The 21,471-nt window shown below is 35.1% G+C and overlaps 2 protein-coding genes across 3 annotated transcripts; both read left to right on the forward strand.

The window, feature by feature from the left end:
* The first annotated feature begins 8,033 nt into the window (after nucleotides 1-8,033).
* On the forward strand, nucleotides 8,034-9,227 carry LOC110106129. Its single transcript, XM_020835893.2, has one exon. The coding sequence runs from the start codon at nucleotides 8,034-8,036 to the stop codon at nucleotides 9,225-9,227; it is 1,194 nt and encodes a 397-aa protein (XP_020691552.2).
* A 2,572-nt stretch (nucleotides 9,228-11,799) lies between these two features.
* Nucleotides 11,800-20,631, forward strand: LOC110106138 (pentatricopeptide repeat-containing protein At5g66520-like). Of its 2 annotated transcripts, none has more exons than XM_020835906.2 (3): nucleotides 11,800-13,340; nucleotides 18,083-18,169; nucleotides 20,383-20,631. In XM_020835906.2, the coding sequence occupies exon 1, from the start codon at nucleotides 11,810-11,812 to the stop codon at nucleotides 13,265-13,267; it is 1,458 nt and encodes a 485-aa protein (XP_020691565.2). In that variant the 5' UTR covers nucleotides 11,800-11,809; the 3' UTR covers nucleotides 13,268-13,340; nucleotides 18,083-18,169; nucleotides 20,383-20,631. The 2 variants fall into 2 exon arrangements, with proteins under 2 accessions (XP_020691565.2, XP_028550931.1); XM_028695098.1 differs by lacking the exon at nucleotides 20,383-20,631 and adding an exon at nucleotides 18,751-19,981.
* Nucleotides 20,632-21,471: the final 840 nt, after the last annotated feature.

A 21,471-nucleotide genomic window follows, 5' to 3' on the forward strand; every position in this document is an offset into this window, starting at 1 on the left:
ATAAAGTAAAATTTACATATATTTTTAAAAAAAAATGAAAAAAAAGGAAACTAAAAAATGAAATAATAAATATGTTTTTTATTTGAATGGAAACTTGCACATTTTGGGATCTTTAATTAAAAAAATAAGATAAATAAAGGCAAGTTGGTGTTTGAATGGAGAATTTGCACCCGACATAAAAGTCATTCGTCCAACATGTGACTGGCCATTAATATGTATTTGTAAATTCTTTGTTCTACTATATTTTTTATAGTGCTTGGTTCCTAGTCCTTGTCATAATGTTCATGCTCACTGCACTTTTTAGGATATTGAATCAAAATGTCTGAGTGGGTGAAACCTAGACGCAACATAATAGTGGAAAGAGAGAAAAAAAGTAAAAAATGATAGAGTGAGATAGAGATAGTTTTTAACTATTGTATTATTAAATTCAAATGCATCCAAATGACTTCCTCATGAAATTACCTTATAATCCTTTATTTATAGGGTTATGAGGCTAGAAGAAAATCTATATAACAAAAATATTTATTTATATAAGATGTGAGGCCTAATATGTAGCTAGAAAAAAATATAATCTAAATAAGCAATTAACAGTTGGACTATCACTAGTCAAGTGTTCGCATTGCGAGTATTCACATATTAAGTATATCTTTTAAAGTGAAAACCTCACTAGCCACCACTTTTCACCAACGGTCGTAAATGAGTTTAACTATTAACCATCATCATCAAATTCAACATATTAAAATATAAAAAACACCAATAAAAGTAAAAAAAAAAAAAACACAGTAGTAAATACCAAAAATGAGTTCATTTCATATTTCCACTCGTCGGGTTTTTATTTTTGTCTGTCTTTCTCATGTTGAGATTGTTGGGCAGACCCCAGCACTCCCTCCTCAAGCAACTCATGCCCCCCTTGCACTCAGTTAGTGGGTTCTGATGTAGCATCTTCCTCCACCTACGATCTCGAGAGAAGGGCCCGGAAGAATAAGAATATGAGGTTACGTCTAGTAGTGTCAGAGTCAGAGGCGCAACATATGATAATTTCTGTTGCTAGCCAGGAACCAGTGCAGCATATGGTAGTTCCCTTGCAACGTGAACCACATCGACTACTAGGTCCCCGAGGTTGTAGTCGCTCCTAAGACTGATGTAGTTCAAGGAGTATACTTCTCTCAACTAGTACATAAATAAAGGCAAGTTGGTGTTTGAATGGGCAACTTGCACACTCATAAAAGTCGTTCGTCCAATGTGCGGTTGGTTATTGATCTAAATTGTAGTCCCCTAAGCTCCACGCTGGCAAAGGGCCAGAGCAAGTCACCTGTTCAAACACCAACTTTGGTGAGAAATGAAAAAAAAATGTTTAATTAAAATTTATATTTTTTTAAATTGAGAAAAAAGGAAACTAAAAAAATGAAATAATAAATATACTTTTTATTTGAATGTGCAACTTGCACATTTTGGGATCTTTAATTAAAAATAAATAAATAAATAAAGGCAAGTTAGTGTTTGAATAAACAACTTGCGCCCTCATGAAAGTCATTCGTCCAACGGGCGATTGGCTATTGATCTGAACTGTAGTCCACCTAAGCTCCACCCTGGAAAAGGGCCTAAGCAAGTTGTCTATTCAAACACCGACTTTGGCAATTTTTTTTTTAAGATGATGAATTAAATAAAAAATTTAATAATGGTAATTATTTTTTAAAATTGGTCCATTTCCCTAGTATTTATAAATTCTTTGTTATACTACTCTATTTCTTATAGTGCTTGGTTTCTAGTCCTTAGCATAATGTCCATGCCACCACACTTTTTAGGATATTGAATCAAAATGTCTCAGTGGGTGAAACCTAGACGCAACATTAATAGTTTTTTTTTTTTGGGAAAATTGGGGGTTAAAGCCCATATATTGAATCACCACGTGTTACAATATCAAAGAAAACAAAGGAAGTTACAAGTATAAAAACAACTATACAACCCAAAAGATCCTAAAAAGAAAATGAAATCAAGCAAGAAAAAACAAGGACTCAGGAAAATAAGGTCTACATCAAAAAAATTTCTTTGCATAGATCATTGAAGTAAGCAACAAATCCAGCAAAAAGGTACAGGTTGCCCGTATCCATAACGAATGACTAAACGGACCATCACAGCTCCTCCAATTATAAGCCATCAAGAGATATTCTGGTTGTCAAAAGACTTCCAAGGATGCTGGAAAGATATAGACCTTTGCTCATCATCGTCCCAAAACATAATCGAAGCTGTTGACGACTAAACTGACAAAGAGCTGAAGAACAAGCGGGTGCCAGAGGCCCAAAAGATCAGAAAACCATCCCAATAGTAAAAAAGTTTTCCCAACAAAACAAGAAAGAGATCCTCCCAGGTGACCAACATGCCAAAACAGGCCAAAAAGAAATGTCGCATAAAAGAGAATTGGCAACAAGCAGATATAACCAGCCCAGATCACAGAGCCAGCAACCAGAAACATAAAATCAGCCTAGGATTTCCACAAACTTCTCCTTAAGCTGCTCTTTGCACTGCCGCTGATTTGTTTTAGCACGAATATCATTAATGATAGCATATTTTAAAACATTTGGACTCCTCCAATCATTGGAAAACCTCCTATTATTTTGTTCTCTCCAAATAAAGTAAACCATACAAGACAGAGTAAGAAAGCAAAAAAAAAAAATTCATCTTGCCATAGTTCAAACAGTTTCCCACAAAATCATAGACTTGCATAAGATTAGGCCTTAAATAGAATTTATCCGTCATCAGGAGCAAAGCCATAAGCATCGAGAATGAATAATCACACTAAAAAAATATATGAGAATGGGATTCCAAATTTCCAAGACAAAAGGAACATAAGGGGTAACCAGGAATCCCCCTCCTAATAAGGTTATATGCAGTTTTAAGCTTTCCTTTCATAGTCATCCAAACATAACAGGTGTAACGAAGAGCAAATTTATTGTGCCAGATTTATTTAGAACAATCCACATCACCGTGTTGAGAGTAAAAAACAATAGTGAATTTCCTAGAGGAAGGATTAGAGGATCCCTCCCAAATAAAAATTGGTTGCTCCTCCTCAACGTCAATTCCCAAAATAGTTGTTTTAACATCAACATGTATGTAATCGGGAAGAACCCAATGTCCGTTAGAGATGAACTCATTAACCCATCTATGGGTAAGCAAGATAGAGTTAAAAAAATATGATACGTATTTTTTATTGCACCAAGGATCCCAAAGGAAGGAGAGGTTGCATTTTTTATGATCCAAGAGGGAGACAGAACTCAAAATAGAGGAAGCTGTGTGACAAAAAAGTTTTCAAAACTTTGAAGCAACATTAGGAGGCGTTTTCCAGGGAGAATCAAATTTCTCCTTAAACTAATAGCCAACCATAGTGTTGTGGTTGTACATCCTTAAGATAAAAGAACAAGCCATATTATGATAAAGAGAATCAAAGGAAGGAAGCCCTAATCCACCCTTGCATTTAGGCATAACCACATAATTTCAAGAAATGAGGTTCATCTTCTTTTCCTTTATGTTACCAAAGAAAAGAAATTTAGAACATATTTTTGAGATAAATTTGCAGCTAGCCTTAGGAATAATCGCCCCTCAAATCCAATAGGTAATAGTGTTGGTAATAGTGAATTTTAGGTACTGCACTCTGCCTGTAAAAGAAAAGAATTTAACTTTCCAACCCTCAAGTAGAGCAGAAATTCTGCTCAGTATGGGTTGGAAGTGAGTGGAATTTAGCCTTCTAGTAGAAATGGGAAGGCCCAAATAGGTGAGAGAGTTCTCAACCCGTGAGATCCCAAGAGAAGTAGAGATCTCATGCTCATTATGAACTTTTCTAGATAAAAGAAATGAACTTTTGATTGGGTTAACATGAAGGCCTGAAGCATCAGAAAAACTATGAATAATGCCTTTTAGGAAAATAGCATTCTCCATAGTGGCCATACGAAAAACCAGAAGAACATCAGTATACATAAGATTATTGATACTTAAATTATTCTGTTGAAGCCCCTTAAAAGAGTGTTGATCCTGAATATCCATGCAAGAAGAAAGAGCATCCATAACAATGCAGAATAGAAGGGGGAATAGTGGGCATCCTTGATGGAGCCTTGAAGAGGAGTTAAAGAAACCTTCTAAAAAGTCATTAAGACAAATAGAGAAATGCACCTCAGAAATGCAACCCTTAATCCAATTGATAAAAGACCTCGGGAAACCTTTTTGCCTTAATCCATTAATCAAAAAAGTATGGGCGACCGAGTCAAAGGCTTTTTTAATGTAAAGCTTGGCACAAAAATATTTATGATGTCCTTTAAAGTCCTTCAAAATTTTAGAGGCTAAGATGATGTTGTTAGTGGAGTATCTTTTAGCAATGAAACCAGATTGAGCTCATGAATAATGGAAGGAAGAATGGGCTTCATCCTATTTGTAATAATCTAGGCCATGATTTTATAGAACACATTACATAATGAAATAGGTCTAAGGTCTGAAATAGAGTTAGAATGAGTACCCTTAGGAATAAGGGTAATGGGCATGGCTTTAGCACCTCTAGGCATCTACCCAGAGGAAAAAAAATGCTTAACAGCCTTACATAATTGAAATACAGTGATGTGCCAAGTATGTTGGTAAAAATTAAAGGAAAAACCATCAGGACCCGGGGCGGAGGAAGGAGCACTAGCAAAAACCACATTCTTAATTTCTTCGTTGGTAACCAGAGCAACTAAAGTCGCAAGCATATGAGCCGGAACCTTATTTCCAACCGGGATGTTATAAGAGCTTTCCATATGAAGAGTGGGAGCATTATAAAGAGCCTTAAAGCAACCAATCAAAGCATTTGCCATATCCTTATGGGAAGAAAGAAGTCCAACGGGAGAAGAAAGTTCTTTTATAGCATTTCTATTCTTCTTAGATCTAATTTTGACATAAAGGAAACCAAGATCATCCTCCCCTTGAGAGAGCCAATAGGCTTTTTCTCTTTGAGAAATCCAAGAGGACTAAGCGGCTTGCAAATAAGCCAACTTGTCATTAGCATTCTTGAGAGAAGAATTCAAGACAAGATTCAAAGGGTCCTTCTGAATATCAAGAATGGAATTAGAAATGTAGTTGAAAGTTTTTCATCTCAAGAATGGCATTAGAAATGTAATTAGAGGAGCTCCAATTTTTTCCACGGATAGCTTCCTTAACATGCCTCAAATAATTGTAGAAGGAAACAATAGGATTGGCACAATTGGGCCTATCAAAAGCCAAGAGGGTCTCCTCCCAAATACCATCCATATTAATCCAAAAATCCTTGAACGTGAACCTATAGAAGGTTATTTTAACATGAGAAGCTAGCAGAATCAAAGGTGAGTGATCAGATCTCGAGGGGGGGTCTACTTTGTAATAAGCAGTCGGGAATAGATCCAAAAAAGCCTTATTAACCAAAGTTTTGTCAAGTTTAATATGGATGGGGGAATCAATCCTTTGGTTATACCAAGTATAAAAAAGCCTCACATAAGCAAGATCTTGCAATCCGGAATAAAAAACAAAACTTTTGAGCTCTCCTAATCTACCAGCAGAAAAGAAATAGCACCTACTTTTTCACAATCAAACCTACATCAGTTGAAATCACCGATGATAATCCAAGGTTGGTCAATCCTAACTAATAAACCAAGAAGATTATCCCATAAAATTTCCTGTCTTCCATAAGATTAGAAGCATAAATAGCCGAGAGGTAAATAGGGGGTAAGGAGCCCGCTTCCAGAAAGCCATGGATGATTTGGGAAGAGGTGAAAGAAGGGGAGAAAGACAGTTGAGAAGAATCCCATTTCACCCATATTCTACCAGGAGTAGAAAAACCAAAATTGTCACAACTTTTCTCATTATCAAACAAAACATGGGAAAAGGAAAACCAAGGGTCAGCAGAAGTAGAATGTTGGATTTTAGCTTCTAAAATGCATAGAAGCTTAAGATTATAAGTGGATATGAGGTCTTTACACATCTTGGCTTTGACAGGGTTATTAAACCCCCTAACGTTCCAAGCTGCTAAAGGGGGAAGGGACGTGACTACTTGGGAGATTTTTGCCCCCCCCCCCCCCCCCCCCCCTTCCCCCCCCCCCCCCCTAAATCAAGCATATTAGATATAGTTTTATATATAGTTCAATCACTTAATGAGCTTAGTGTGATCGAACAAATTTTTGTTTGTGTCCAGCTCATTTTCATAGTAAGCGAGTCAAACACAACCTTTTTAGTTAACTAAATACAAATGTTAGCAACAATAAGTTTTTTTGGCATCTCTAATCAAAAGTATGCTAATGCAATAAAATTAATCAAAATTGCTATTTATAATTTATATAAATGATAAGCTCTTTTTTTTAGAGTTTTTAATGTAATTATTTATTTGAAAATGATGAATGATTATTCACGAAGTGTATGATTTTAGCCTATAATCTTGGAAAAATAATATTTTTTATTTGAGACAACTTTCTTATTATTTTCTAAGCTAACTTTCAAATATAAATTAAAAAAAAATATAAAAAAATTTGATTTATTAAACAATAAAAAATCTGTTTCAAATGAAGTCCTAATATATTCTTGGGAAATTTACATACATACCACTATATACTTAGTATTTTACATATCTAACACCTCATTTTTAAATAATACACTTATACCACTCAAATCCCTACTTTATCTCAATTGTACCACTCCGTCTACCGCGCCGTCTAACGCTTACATCAGGACGTCACTTCCCGCTGAAATTAGCTCTTCGCGCCAGGCTTGTTCGAACTTCTTCCCAATCCCGGCGAACTGCAGGTTCTACTTCTCACGAACATTTCCCTCCATTTTTGCCAAAAAGAAGCTTGTCACCAGGCGAACATTTCTCTCCGGCGTTCTATTTTTTTACCGCTTTAAGCTTATTTCTGTCCGGCGTTCTATTTTTTCTCCGAACATTTCTCTTCCGGCGTTCCTCGTTTAGCAGTAGGATTAGTGTGCTTATTTCATTTCTATACCGGTTATTAAGCTTGGCAGTGGATTAAGTCATGCCCTTTTGTATTATGAGAACGTCCTTTTTTTCATTCTAAAATAGTTTGTGCTTATTTCACAGTAAAAGAAGTTTCCATTTGTAGTAACAGAAGTTTGTCATTGATACTTATGAATTTTATTATGTATTTTGTATTTCACAGTTGCAGTAACAGAAGTTTATCATTGTCGAAGCAGTTATTCATGATGTGTTCCCAGACGACTTACTTCGTGAGTATTAATTGATTGATTTGAAACACATTAAAAAATGTAAATAACGTTTTCATCATTAATAATGCAGGACAATGTTGGAAATAATATATACGGAGAGAAGAAAGAGTATATTTCTGTTGTATTTAAGTATGGAGGAATATGGGTTCAAACCAATGACCAACATAGAAAGATGTACGATTGTGGCAAACAAAGGACTGTAAAAATTGAGAAAGGACAACTCACGATTTTTGCAGTTAGAGTCGAGATTGCCCGAATATGTCCTTGGCTGAAGGGACATCCATATAATATGCATTATTACATATATGGAACATCACCTAAAGAATACAACGATCTAAATTCTGACGTTGAGGCATCTGAGTTCATAAAAGTATCTAATGATAATTTGCGTGCTGAGATAGTTATTACAGTACATAAATCTATGTCCAATCTAAGGGAGTTCGTAAATTCTGAGATGGTTGAAAGTTCTTTTGGCTATAATGATTGTATTTCGAGTGTTCCAAGTCTATGTTATAAAGATATAGCTGTTGGCACATATTTTCCTGATGCAATATCTTTCAAGCATACTTTGCGATCAGTTGCCATCAAAGAGAATTTTGGTGTTAGGATTAAGGCTAGTGATAAGAAACGTGTTATTGACTACATGTTCTTATCAAAGTTGCCAATGGAGAATTAGAGCTTCCTTATGTGAAGATGCTCAAACTTTTGAAGTTATAAGAGTTGATGGTGTTCACACGTGTCCAGGCATCAACCGTGCTGGGAATATACTAGCCACATCTGCATGGGTTGCCAAATAGATTAAAGAGATGGTCAAAAGGAATCCTGACGTTCCTCCAAAAGATATCAATAGAAATTTAGAGAAAGAGTGTGGTCTTTCATTACCTTACATGAAGTTGTGGAGGTCTAGGGAGCAAGCTCGTGAAAGTATATTTGGTTATGTTGATGATAATTATAAATGGGTGCCTTCACTACATGTTGAATTGATTGGTAGAAATCCTGGTTCACATATCACATATATGTTTGACCAACATGACAATTCATTTCAGAGATTTTATGTAAGTTTTAAGGTGTGCACAGATGGATTCATGTATGGTTGCAGGCCTCTAATCAGTTTGGATGCATGCCACCTCAAATCCAAGCACTTAGGAATGCTTTTATTAGCAACCTCACTTGATGGTAATAACGGTTTATTTCCTTTAGCCTTTGCTGTTGTTGAAACTGAATCTAAGCAGACATGGTTTTGGTTCCTTCATAACTTGGGAGAAAGCATTGGTACACACATAAAACCTCTTGCATTCGTTTCAGATATGGAGAAGGGCTTGGGCGAGGCTATTAAAGATGTGTACCCTGTAGCTGAGCATAGAATTTGTATTCGTCATTTATGGAAGAATATTAAAAAAAAATTTCATTGTAAAGATGGGCATAAACTGCAAGGTTTGGTTTGGGGAGCATTTAATGCGTACACAACGACAGAGTACAATGACAAGCTCGTTGAATTAAGTGTATCATACCCCACCGTCTATACGTACCTTATCTCATTACCTTACAAGTGGTCACGAAGTCAGTTTATGTATGGGATATACCACGGTACAAATATCAATAACTTTGCTGAATCATTCAATGCTTGGATAATGGAGGCTAGAAATAAACCTGTTGTTGACTTAATTGACATGATTCGTGGTAAACTCATGGAACAAAGGGCTAGACGTAAAATGACAAGTTGGAGTTGGCAATGTGAAATAATTCCTTATGCTGAAGAATATATAAGAGACATCACTACAAGAAAAGAACATTTAATAGTTCGCCAATCTACTACTTTCAAAGCTGAGGTTGAATCGTTACATTCAAGACATATTGTTGACGTTGAGAGTAGAGACTGTACATGTAAAGTATGGCAATTAACAGGACTTCCTTGCATTCATGCCATTGCTTTCATTGGGATGAAGGAGCATCCACTATGGCATACATACATTCATGAATACTTCTACGTGCACCGGTAACTCTTACATTTGATTATTTCAATTTCCACTTCACACTTGCTACACTAATTTCAAGATATTTAGATACAGGATGTCGTACGATGGAGCAATTGGCATGTTACCTGGGAAGGACTAATGGAAAGTGATTCACGATGCTGTTGAGATTGGAGCGCCAAATACATCAAGACCTAGAGGAAGACCCAAAAGAAGAAGATTGCCTAATTTTCTGGAAAAGGACAAGAAAGTACATAAATGCAGTAGGTGTAATCTTTGGGGTCATCATCGAAGTACATGTAAGAACCCATTACAGAAGAATATGGAGGTGAATGACACAATTATCACACAAGTAAGACAACCAAAGCGTCCAAAGTTGCAAAGTAGAAGGGCTGTAGAGGAGTTGGGAGATGAGTACGAGTATTCGAATATTGAAGATTTTTAAGTAAATGTTCAGTATTATTTTGGATTACTTTTTGGGGTTTGACTTCTTTTGGGAAAAGATGTTATGAGTAAGATTTTTGTGATCTTCAAAATGAAATAGAAGCTTTGCTTTAAATTTTCGTGTAAACCTTTTTATTTTTGCTTTCAATATGAAACACCAGCTGCTGATACTGTAAATTCAGAAAAAGCTTCAGTTTCATCAGATTTCGGTTCCAATGAATTCGGTTTATCAGAAAAAGCTTCAGTTTCACAGAATTCGATTCCAGAAAAAGCTTCAGTTTAACAGAAAAAGCTTCAGTTTCATATTGAAAAAGCTTCAAAATTTCGTTCTTTGAATTCTATTCCAGGAATTCGGTTCCAGGAATTCGGTTCACAGAATTCGGTAACATAATTCATTAGAAAAAGCTTCAGTTTCATCAGAAAAAGCTTTAGTTTTTACAGAAAAAGCTTCAGTTCACATAATTCGGTTCCAGGAATTTCGGTTCTTTGCATAAGTAGAGCCTGGAGATAGCAACAAAAACTATAAGAAAAGCCTGAAGATACAACCATAAGTACAAAAGACACAACTATAAGTAAAGCCTGAAGATACAACTATAAGAATCCTGTCATAGCAACAAAAAACTTATAAGAATCATGTCATAGCTTAGCCATAGCAACAACTATAATTTTTTCATTCCAACAAAAACTATAAGTACAGAAGACATATCAATACTTCATTCCAACAAAAAACTTATACTTTTTTCATTCCCACAAAAAACTTTGAAGATACAAAATACTAATACAAAAGGCTAGCTCAAGTCATAGCAAAGCCTGAACTATTAACCTTCGACAAATACATAATAAAGTACTAATGCAACACCTACCATCCTCTAAAACCATTCATACATTCAACTTGAATACAACATAATTCTAGCCAAAATAAAGTCGAATGGTAACGTCGATAAGAACAACCGCAACAAAAACTTTAATCATCAGAAGAATCCTATCATGCTTCTTAGAAGTCTTTCTGTCGAAGGCATTAAATTCGTAACGTGTGACATAGCATGGCTCTTCCTCTTCATCAACCCATTTAAAGTAATGACAATCATCATCACTTTGATTATAAATACACCTATAAAATTATCTTCCACTATTTGGTCCTTGGTGACAGGTAAACAAAACACATTTGAGGTTACAATGGCACTATACTAGGGATTGATGCCGCCTGGCTCTCACAACTGATGAATTTGACGAACTCATTATAACTGCAAAAAAAAAAAAAACAAAAAACAAAACAAATCAATCCAACATTTTGCCGGCCAATGGCAACCTGAAAGCTAGTGAAGAGAAAGTCGGCTTGAAAAAAAAAAAATTTCCATGAACTCCATTGCTCATCAGAGTTCCATGAACTCATTATAACTGCATAAACGATCAATGCCTCAATGCCAACCTGAAAGCCGTGAAGAGAAAGTCGGCTTGACAAAAAAAAAAATTCTGCAAGCACAGCACAAAAGCAAGACCGGAAAAACAAATCAATCCAACATTTTGCCGCATAAACGATCTCCAATGCTCAAGTAAGCAGAAAGTCGGAACAAAGTAAGAAGAAAGGAATCAATCCAAGTTAAAATCTCAACAAAACTGTCTCTGCATAAACGATCCGACCTCAATGCCGACCTCCATGGCGTGAAGAGAAAGTCGGAACAAAGTTTTCATTTTTTTACCTTGGATTGTGAAGACGTCCGACTCAACGATACCCTAAAAACGAAAAAACTAAAGTCATCGTCGTTACCGTGCGAACAAGCATCGTGAAGAACCGCAGTAGACGGAGTGGTAGAATAGAGGTGAAATAGGGATTTGAGTGATATAACTGTAATATTTAAAAATGAGGTGTTATATATGTAAAATACTAAGTATATAATTGTATGTATGTAAATTTCCCTATATTCTTTCATACTTTTTATTAACATCACTCACATTTGGGATTGGTTTCTCATATTTCTTAAATCAAAATTTTAATTTTATACTAAAAATTTACTTTAAAAATATTTTAAAAATCATCTCAAATAAACCTTAATCATAGAAAAGAGAATTTAAATGCATAATATAAACTTCTTATGTATTTTTATATATAATTCTTAAATAAATAAACTTTATGATACGTACGTTTAATCTCCTTTGGCTCTCAAATGGTCGTTCCTCCTCATTTTTCCTCCAAGCCCCCAAAACCTCTCTTCTCCTCCTCCAAAGCAGCCGTTACCACCTCCTCTGCAGCTCGTCGTATCCTCGACTATCTCTCCACCCTGACCTCCTCTTCCTCCCTCCCTTCCCTCCTTTTCGATATCCTCCGCGATGGCCTCCACGTCAATTCTGCCGTCTCCGCCGCCTTTATCTCCTGCTCACTCTCCCTTCTCTCACCCCGCCCCGCCATTCTCCTTTTCTCCGTGCTCCGCCGCCCATCTCCTTTCGTCTGCAACACTCTGATGCGCTCCCTCCTCGCTTTCCGCTCATCCGCCCCACTCTTCATCTTCCACCAGATGCACCTCTCCTCTGTCCCTTCCAATCACCATACCTTCCCCCTCATCCTGAAATCCCTCTCCATCCTCCGTTTCCTCCATTCCGGCTTCTCTCTCCACTCCCACATTCTCAAGCTCGGCCACCTCTCAGACTCCTACATCTCTTCCTCCCTTCTCCACTTTTACGCTGTATGCTCCGACTCCGATACTGCTGTCCACCTGTTCGACGATTTGCCTTTGAGAGGGGTAGTTGCTTGGTCCACCCTCATCGCCGGCCTTGCCAAGGCGGACCGCCCGGAAGACGCTCTGCTCGTTTTCGAGCGAATGCACTTCGCTGGAGTCACGCCCAACCGCGTCACCATGGTGAGTACCCTCGCCGCTTGTGCTGCCCATGGCGCCTCCCTTGATTTCGGTCAGTGGATTCACCGCCAAGCGACCCATGCAGGTTGGGAGCTTGACGTCGTTCTCGGTACGGCTCTCGTTGACATGTATTGCAAATACGGCTGCGTCAATGCCGGCTTTGATGTGTTCTTGAGAATGCCTCAGCGGAGTTTGTTCACATGGAATTCATTGATTCAAGGCTTTGCTTTTTCAAAAGGAGGGGCAATGGCGCTGAAATGGTTCTTAAGGATGGAGGAGGAAGGTGTGAGACCTGATGCTGTTACCCTTGTTGGAGTCCTCACAGCTTGTAGCCATTCGGGGTTGGTAGAGCCTGGGCGGAGGATATTTGACATGGTAGTTGGAGGTAAGTTTGGGTTTAAAGCAGGGATCAAACATTATGGGTGTATGGTGGATCTTTATGGAAAGGCAGGGTTACTTGATGCGGCTGTAGAATGCATTCAAATGATGCCGTTTGAGCCTAATGTTGTCATCTATGGATCCTTGTTGTCTGGTTCGAGAGCAAGAAAGGAGATGCATTTGAGCGAATTTGCTGTAAGGAGGTTAGTAGAGCTACAGCCTGAAAATGCTGCACATTATGTGCTGTTATCAAATCTCTATGTGGAGATGGGGATGTGGAAGGAAGCTGAGGAGGTAAGGAGGTCCATGAGGGAGTTGGATTTGAGGAAAGAGTCTGGTTGGTCTTTGACAGAGTGGGATGATATGGAGGAGTATTTTGAAGAGGCTGTTTAGTATTTTTGTTACCATACGAAGAATGGAAATTGCTGGTTTCCAGAAGCTGAGGACTGCATTGTATTTACGTAAGGTAAAATATTACCTTTGATTATCATTTTTATATGTAATGTTTTGATGTTATTATACCAAACATTATTATTATTATCATTATTATGCCTTACCACTTAAAATTTAGAAATAGCATAGGAAAGGGATAAGCTTATTTACATTAGGGGAATCATTCGTTTTGTAAGACATCTCTTAAGCTCTTGGATCTAAAATTTCTAGTTTCTGAATGAAAGATTAGAAAGAAAGAGAAAGAAAAGAATAAATTTTATGTTTCTCTTTAGTTAATCACAATAAATTTTAAAAACATTTTTCCATTTTGTTAAAGCCTACAACATTCTCCATAACATTATGGATCAAGTGGGATAACATGTTGATCGTCGTCATTGTGATCACTAATCTCAACATACTTGAATTCACGATCTCGGACCTATTTGATGCAAAATTGATGATGTTGAACCTATTCAACCAAATTGATGTAAGAAGATTAAGCACATGCATGAGGTATAAGGTGGAGAGAAAAGAGAAGGCTTCCATTGTTGATTAGATCACCATTTATAGGATTCATAAGTAGATCTTATACTCATATGATGAATAATTGAAGAGAGTAGACATGGAAGGCAAACCAACAAACTGTTTTCTGTTCAATGTATATATATATATATATGTATGTATGTATATGTATACATGTATGTATGTATGTATATAACCCTCATTGTTCTGTCATATCCTTATAATTGTTGACTTAGGAGGCCATACATGTACACGAAAGGAAGATTTCTGCAATGAATATACTCGATCTTAAGGTATTTTAACTTACCTAGTTCCGCAAGTCAAAAAAAAAAACTGAACATACAATCATCCTTTTTCTGTCATATTCTCATAACTGTTAAATTAGGCCATACATGTATCAGGTTATCACCGAATAAAAGTGTGGGTTGGTGTAAAGACTAGGAATTTTTGTCGGTTCATGATTATTTCTTAAGACATTGAAGTGAATCCTGATAATATGAAATTGAATCTTGATGTGTTGCCACTAAGAACTTCAAAAGATTTACAACGGCTCACCAGGTGGAGTGGCTAGCTTGAGCTGATTTATTTCTAAATCTAGTGTAAGTGCTTTCCATATTTAAAGTATTTCATAATGCTAAACATTTTTGAGTGACTGAGGACTATGATCGAGTCTTCACTCAATTGAAGTAGTTACTCTCTTCATTACCTCTTCTTGGGGTGGCAATTTGCTCAATGCTGCTCAAAAGGGCTGGATGTGAATGATTCTCCTTTAATTAAGCAAGATCGTTAGAGGAGTTTAGATCTTTTTTTTTTCATAGAGAATCTTTCTCCAACATTAGTCATCTCCTCGTGATGACTAGATCCTTACTTCCAAGTGCATTTAATCTCATTTGTTACTGACCATTCACAAAAAAGTCATGCTATTAAAGGTTAATCATTCTGGACGATTTCTTAAACAGGCAGTATAATTCAAGCAATTATAAATATCATGTGTTGAGAATTGCGATCAAGGTATAGGCCTTGATTGACTTCATCACAAACTTCAAAATATAGTTAGATTTGCCCAGAAAGGAAACCCATGAAGACCCGCTCTAGTTGATGCATATAAAAGGACCATTAGGGTATCCAAGGAATGGAATTGGTGTTGTCTTGAAAAAACCTGTTTGGAATCATCTTATGACATGCTAGTAAGAACCTTTTAACTTATAAACAACTTGGATGAGTTCAAGATCTCTTAGGTGGCTTGATGTTTGTTCAAGTAGTCAGGGCACAACATATCTCTATAAATTTTGATTCTTAATTAATTGTCAATCAAGCCAATGATAGATATAAAATCAAATATTCAATAATGCAAATGTGCTTGTATAAAATCAAAGCGGAATCAAGCATTGACATCATTTGTTGACATAGTCGGCCTCCCTACATCGTCACTAACAATGACTCATAATTTGATGATAAGAAAGGCAAGGTGTTCTATAATAAATAGATAATTCACCTTAAATTTCCTTCAATTTACCATTCAAGAGTTATAGGTAGGTAGTAGCTACTATTAAATTTATTTTGAATTACATTTAGAAAAAATAAAAGACTGTAAAGGCAAATTGGTCAAGATGCTACCCATTGTCCTTAGGTCACTCTGGACGATTTTATAAACTTTAATAAGGTATAATGCATTTTTTCATATTGCATGATTTTGAAGCCCATTCTACCTATTGATTACACGTTGCACAACTCTAGCTTTATAAAACTTTCTGATTGATGAGGTGTATGAAGAAAGCTTGCTATCAAGTCCCAACTTGCTTGCAAAGTTGCACAATTAGTCAAAAAAAGTGGTCAATAGAAGAGTCGCCAAGTTCTATGATGTCAATGTTCGAGTGCAAGGCATTGATGCATGAGATCTTGTCCTATGAAAATAAATGCCATCTCTAGACACTCGACGAGCTTAGTTCAAGTTAGGAAGAGCCCATAAATCATCAAAGAATAAGTTGATGATTTAATGTTGACTCATGTTCACCTACTTTACATGTAGTATCCCTATGGTAGTGATAGGAAATACTTGGAATCAAGTATTTCCTATTCACTTCTTGCAACAACTCTCCAAGCGAACTGCTGTCTGGAGCAGGAAAACAGTGAAAACAGCGGAAAACTGAAGAAAAACTGAGAGAAAATGTAGGAAAATAATTGCAAACGCTTGTATTTCACTAGTAGATGCAAACAACAAGCAAGATACAATTTTCCTTCAATTCGAGAGGAAGGAAAAACTCTCCAAATCTCTAGCCGTAGCCTAGAGCCCTAGTCACCAAAGAAGAACAAGAAAAACTCTCACACCATATGACATAACCCTAATCCTCCCTTTTTTCCCTACTTAATGCATACAATTCAAATTAGATACAAAAGGACCTAATTACCCATGCCTCCCCTCCTTTTGGCTCCAAGAATCAATTCGAATTTCAAGTGGACCCCACCTAATTCCCCTCTTGCTTCCGCCGGCTCCTCCTGGCGTATACGAGCTGAGCCGGCCCAAGAGGCTGGGCCGGCTGGACCGGTCCTCCTTGGACCGGTCTAACAGGTAGCTGATTATTCTTGATGATGGGCTCCATATAGGATAAGCCATTAGCCGTTCATAGATAAAGTCTAAGTCGATAGATGCTAAGTGAGCCCATGTGATGGGCTTCTCCTTGGGGCAATCCTCAAACCTTTAGGGAAGGTGCAACTCATGCTTGGTGATGTTGGACCACTTTAGCTAAGACAAGGAACCATATTAAGTTGCGATCATCCAACTATCGAACAAGGCCTGAGTGAGGTAAAGACAAATTAATGCCAAAGAGCCTTACAAAAAAAGCATTCCGAGCACAGCTAAAATCAACTCAATAAATCAACTGGCATCAACAATAATTATCATGAGAAAAACTAGAAGCACAACTTGAAGAAATAAAAAACCTAATAAAAAATAACAACTTATAATGTAAATCATAGACAGTTTTGATTACAAAGGTTACCATGTCATGAGTACAAGAGGGTTTCCTCTTACACCTAGTTGACTAAAAATTCTTTGAATGGTCAATGGAGACCCAAGGACTTATCGTATTATTGGGTCCTATTGATGTGGCATTCTATTTCTCATAGCAGGCAAATCATTTTTTTTTTTCAGAAATTCTTATATGTTTCTTTCAAATTTTTTAAATTAGTTGTCCAACTTGACTGGAAGCTTAATTAAAAACAAACTTATCTAACAATTACAGTAGAAAATTTTAAAAAATGCTGTGATATAACGATTATTTTCATCCGATATGTATCTTTAGACAAATTAAACTCTACTAAATGATTGTGATAGGTTTGACCAAGGCTTTGGATGTTTCATTTTATTTGTTGAATTCAGTTGTCTTGATGACATCAACTTCTAAGCATTATTTGCAATATCCCTTCCATTCATACCTTAATAATGGTAAAAGTTATAGGTTTTAGAAAAACCCTAGTGAAGAATGCTTAATAAAAAGATAAAAAATTGTATGCTACAAGAAAGATATAATTCCATGACAACTATGAGGTAGCACAACACAATAGAACTACATGATTACTTTTAATGTTCAAACTAATTGTAATGAATTCAAAGTCGAGCTTAATGAAGAAATCAAATAGATTATGAGAGAAAGGCATTATTTAAATAAATTTGAGAAACTTGATTTTGTTATATGATGGTACTTATTTAGAAGTCTTCATACTTTCTTTTGGTTCAAAAGAATTATGAATATGAATGTTGTTTGACATTGAGTTAATTGATCTTGATAGAGTAGAATTTCGGTTGATTGAGTTATCATTGTTGATTGACCTCGACTAGATAGAATTTTAGTTGATCAATTTTTGTCCTATCAGAGCAGCCTCATTTGGGCAAAATTTGGGATGAGTGATGTTTGGTTGGGTTGACTTATTGAGCATCTATTTTTATGAAAATTAAGAATTGACTAATGGTGTATAGAGACATCTTTTCTAAAAACTATATATTTTATGGATGTCTGTATAGATCCTATTTTGGTGTTGTTGGCTGACTTAGACTCGTTGCTTTTACTTGTATTCCTGCTTAGGAATTTTTAAAATAAAAATTTTCCTCTTAAGTGCATGATAAGAGGCTTCTTTTACTTCACTCAATAATTATTTCTTTATCCAAATAAGGAGTCACATTCTTTGGACTTTATACTCTCTTATATACTTCAACATTACTAAAAATTTTCTGACAACATTCTCCTATTGTCCCAGAGGTAGAAGAAAGAAGCAAATGGAGGAAACCTCTTTGTTTTCCGGTAGAGGTTCTGGTTTAGCCAAGCATCTTCTGAGTTCAGTCAAGTAAGCTTCTATTTTGTCTCTATTCATCCCACATGATAAATAAGTTTGGAAAGAAATGTTTCAGAGTAGGCTTCATATGTCGTAATCAATAAATGAACACTCTAATTGGTGAAAAACTATCATAATTTTTAGTGGAAATATTTTATATGGAGCTGGTTTAAAAATCTTTATATTTGTAGATCAAGAAACAACTAATTCTTGAAGATGCTCCCCTCCTCATGAATATTGTTAACCACAATGGAATTAATTTATGGAATAACAAAGAAAATAGTTTCTTCAGTGTCTTCGATTTTCTATTCATCCCCTTTCTTCTCAATCAGTCACTTGTTTTGTAATAAGAACAGTGAAGTAAAGTACTATTTTTCTTTTATGAGATTATCACATTCATTCTTATTATTATAAAAATTTCTAGCTAAATTCTCATTATCTTTCTATAATGACAAATACTTTTTTTTCTTAGTTGTATTCTTTATGCAAGTCATTAAAAGCATTATCATGTTCTTCATAAGATATTTATAGATTACATACTTCTAGAGAGTTCATGCTCTCTTTCTATGAGGAAAATCTTTGCTTCCTACCAGGAATCACTTATTGAGGATGACGAAGAAGTGGTGTTAGAGTTGACCTATAAAGTCTTGTCCTTGTTGTTGTACTTTCACACCCATTTATTCTTTTTTTTTTTACTTATGTTTCTTCCCTTCTACAAGATCCAGACAACCACATTTGATATGCCCTAAGTTCTTACAATTGAAGCATTTCACTTCTTCCTTTACAACTGCAAGAGAATTTTTAATCATAATTTTATTACTTCTATATTTTTCTTGTCTTTGTTGTGTTTTCTTTAAACATTGTCGTTGCCATGTTCCAAGTTCTGGATGAGAAAAATGAAGGGTTGCATTAGGTAGTCGAATGTCAGCGTAAAACTTGTCACGTAGTGGGATGAAGGCTTGATGTTGTTGTTGTTGTTGTTTGTTGTGTTTTCTTTAGCATTGATTGCAACTGCCTTGAGATATTGGAAACTTTATTGTCCTCTATTGCACTTATGGGTGTTCTCTTCTCTAAATCTTCTGCTTGCAAAGCAATCTCGTTTTCTTTTCTTGAATGGATCCTTAAAATCTCTAAGTTGGCATGTCCTTTTCATTTGCTATCAAAGAGCCAAAAAGCTGATCCGAGTGTATAAGTAAAAAGACAATCACATTGCATGGTAACAGTTACCTTAGGATCTTATTTCTTATTTAAGCATCTTAGAATCTTAAATATAACATCTTCATTTCTATAAGTTATGCCTAATGAATGTAAAACTCGTGTACTAATCCATAAATACTAGCATTCATAAATTCATTAGTTCTTTCATAATTAATAGTAAGCTTATCCTAAATTTCTTTTGTAGTTTCAACATAGAATCTCTCCTGAAATCATCAGGTTTTGGAGAGTAGTAAAGGTCGCTCTTGGCATTGGAGTTTAAGTTTGTCTAGATTAATCTTGGCCTGAGTTCATTCAAATAATGACTTCATGCAAATCATAATTGAGGGATTAGGACTATAGTTAATAGATTATAATCCACCACCTGATGAAGTTTGGAGAAGTTGCCTATGTTCCTCTCCTTATGCCACTGTTGGGTCTCAACAACTAAGGCTTCATTTGGAAAAGTTTTTTACTGCTTTCTAAAACAGTTTTTTTTAGAAATTTTTGTACTAAAAAGTTACTTTAAAAAACAGAAAGAAAACTAGTGCGGATAAATTTCGTGCCCATCAATTGCTTGTCAGTAGGAATAGTTCTCTGTATTTTCTTCCTCACTGTTGATATGCCTATTAAAGATTCAATTAAAAAAAAAAAAAAAACAAATTGTGATCAGAATTTATCGCATTTTAAGATTTTTAGAGTTATTTTTTAGATGAGTGATAAGAAGGAAATATTGATTATCCTTATGTTACCTCATCTTAAAATAAATCCATAACTTTTAAAATTCATCCTAATCAAATTTGAATTAGAATATCTTGATCTAAATTTCATTCAATTTACACTTCATGCAATGTTGAACATCTGAGCTTTTTGTTAAACATTCTCCGTTTTAAGCACTCGTTTGAGAAAGCTTTTTTATTGTTTCTTGAAGCAGCTTTTTAATATAAAAATTAAAATTTGTATACTAAAAAGCTACTTTAAGAAACAGTAATAAGTTAAAGTTCATGATTAATTAGTGTCTTCTTCTGCAGTTATGTATTCTCAAGAGTAATGCAAGAGGAAATCTCTGAATTTGATTCTGATGATGAACTATTGAAGGTTCATTGGCTATATGATCACACCGGTGGACCAGGTTAAAGTAGAAGGCACATTTTACTCAGAATTTTTTTGAAACTGTACAGCAAATTGAGAGAGATTTGTACAGTGAAATGAACAGCTGAGCCCATTTCAGAGCTCAGATGCATCAACACTAATGAATAATAATACTGCTAATTCTCTCATTACTGTGATTATAACGGATTTCTTATGGAGTTTCTTTACCTAAGCTGAAAGGACTGCTCAGCATATTAATGATTATAATTTCAATATTATATGTAATTAAAGGAGAAAGATGATATTAATTAAATTAATTTACCTCTTCTATGTAATTAATGATTAGAACGCCCGATTGCTTTTTAAATCTCCATAGAGAATTAAAATCTTGTACAACATTATTTTACACTCAATAAGAATGACTAAAGAAAGAAGATTTATAGACACATATAACTGAGATAAGACTAATGGTTATGAGAATAATAACTATAAAAAAAAAACTTAGGCTTCATTTGAGATAATAATTTTTTTTTTTTTAATAATTTTCTGTAAAAAAGTTTTTAAACTAAATTTTATTTATTAAAATTTATTTCACAAAATAATAAAAAAATTATACCAAATAAAATTTTAATAGGCTCCTTAAATAATGTAATTAATTATAATCTATTTAAGAAAACGCAAATCATTTTTTTAAAATATTTACAAATATTATGACAAATTATGTTAAGAGTCAAATTATCATTTAGATTTAATAAAGAAATATCATTTCTAATATTTTATAATCAAGTCCTATGAAGATAAAAATAAACAAATTTGGCTCGACAAAATCCAGTAATTTCAATAATACTCAATCTCTAATATAATAAGCAAAAAATTCATAGGCCTAATGTTTAAACATTTATATATAAATTGTTACTTATCATGTAATAACTTGGATACATTATGATATAGGTAGATTTCAGCATTTGCATAAAAGAATGTATAGTAATATTAAATGGTTATACAAATGAGCTTAACAGTAAAAAAAA

The sequence above is a fragment of the Dendrobium catenatum genome, unplaced genomic scaffold (genome assembly GCF_001605985.2).
Source record: "Dendrobium catenatum unplaced genomic scaffold, ASM160598v2 fragScaff_scaffold_621, whole genome shotgun sequence".
NCBI classification, from domain to species: domain Eukaryota; kingdom Viridiplantae; phylum Streptophyta; class Magnoliopsida; order Asparagales; family Orchidaceae; genus Dendrobium; species Dendrobium catenatum.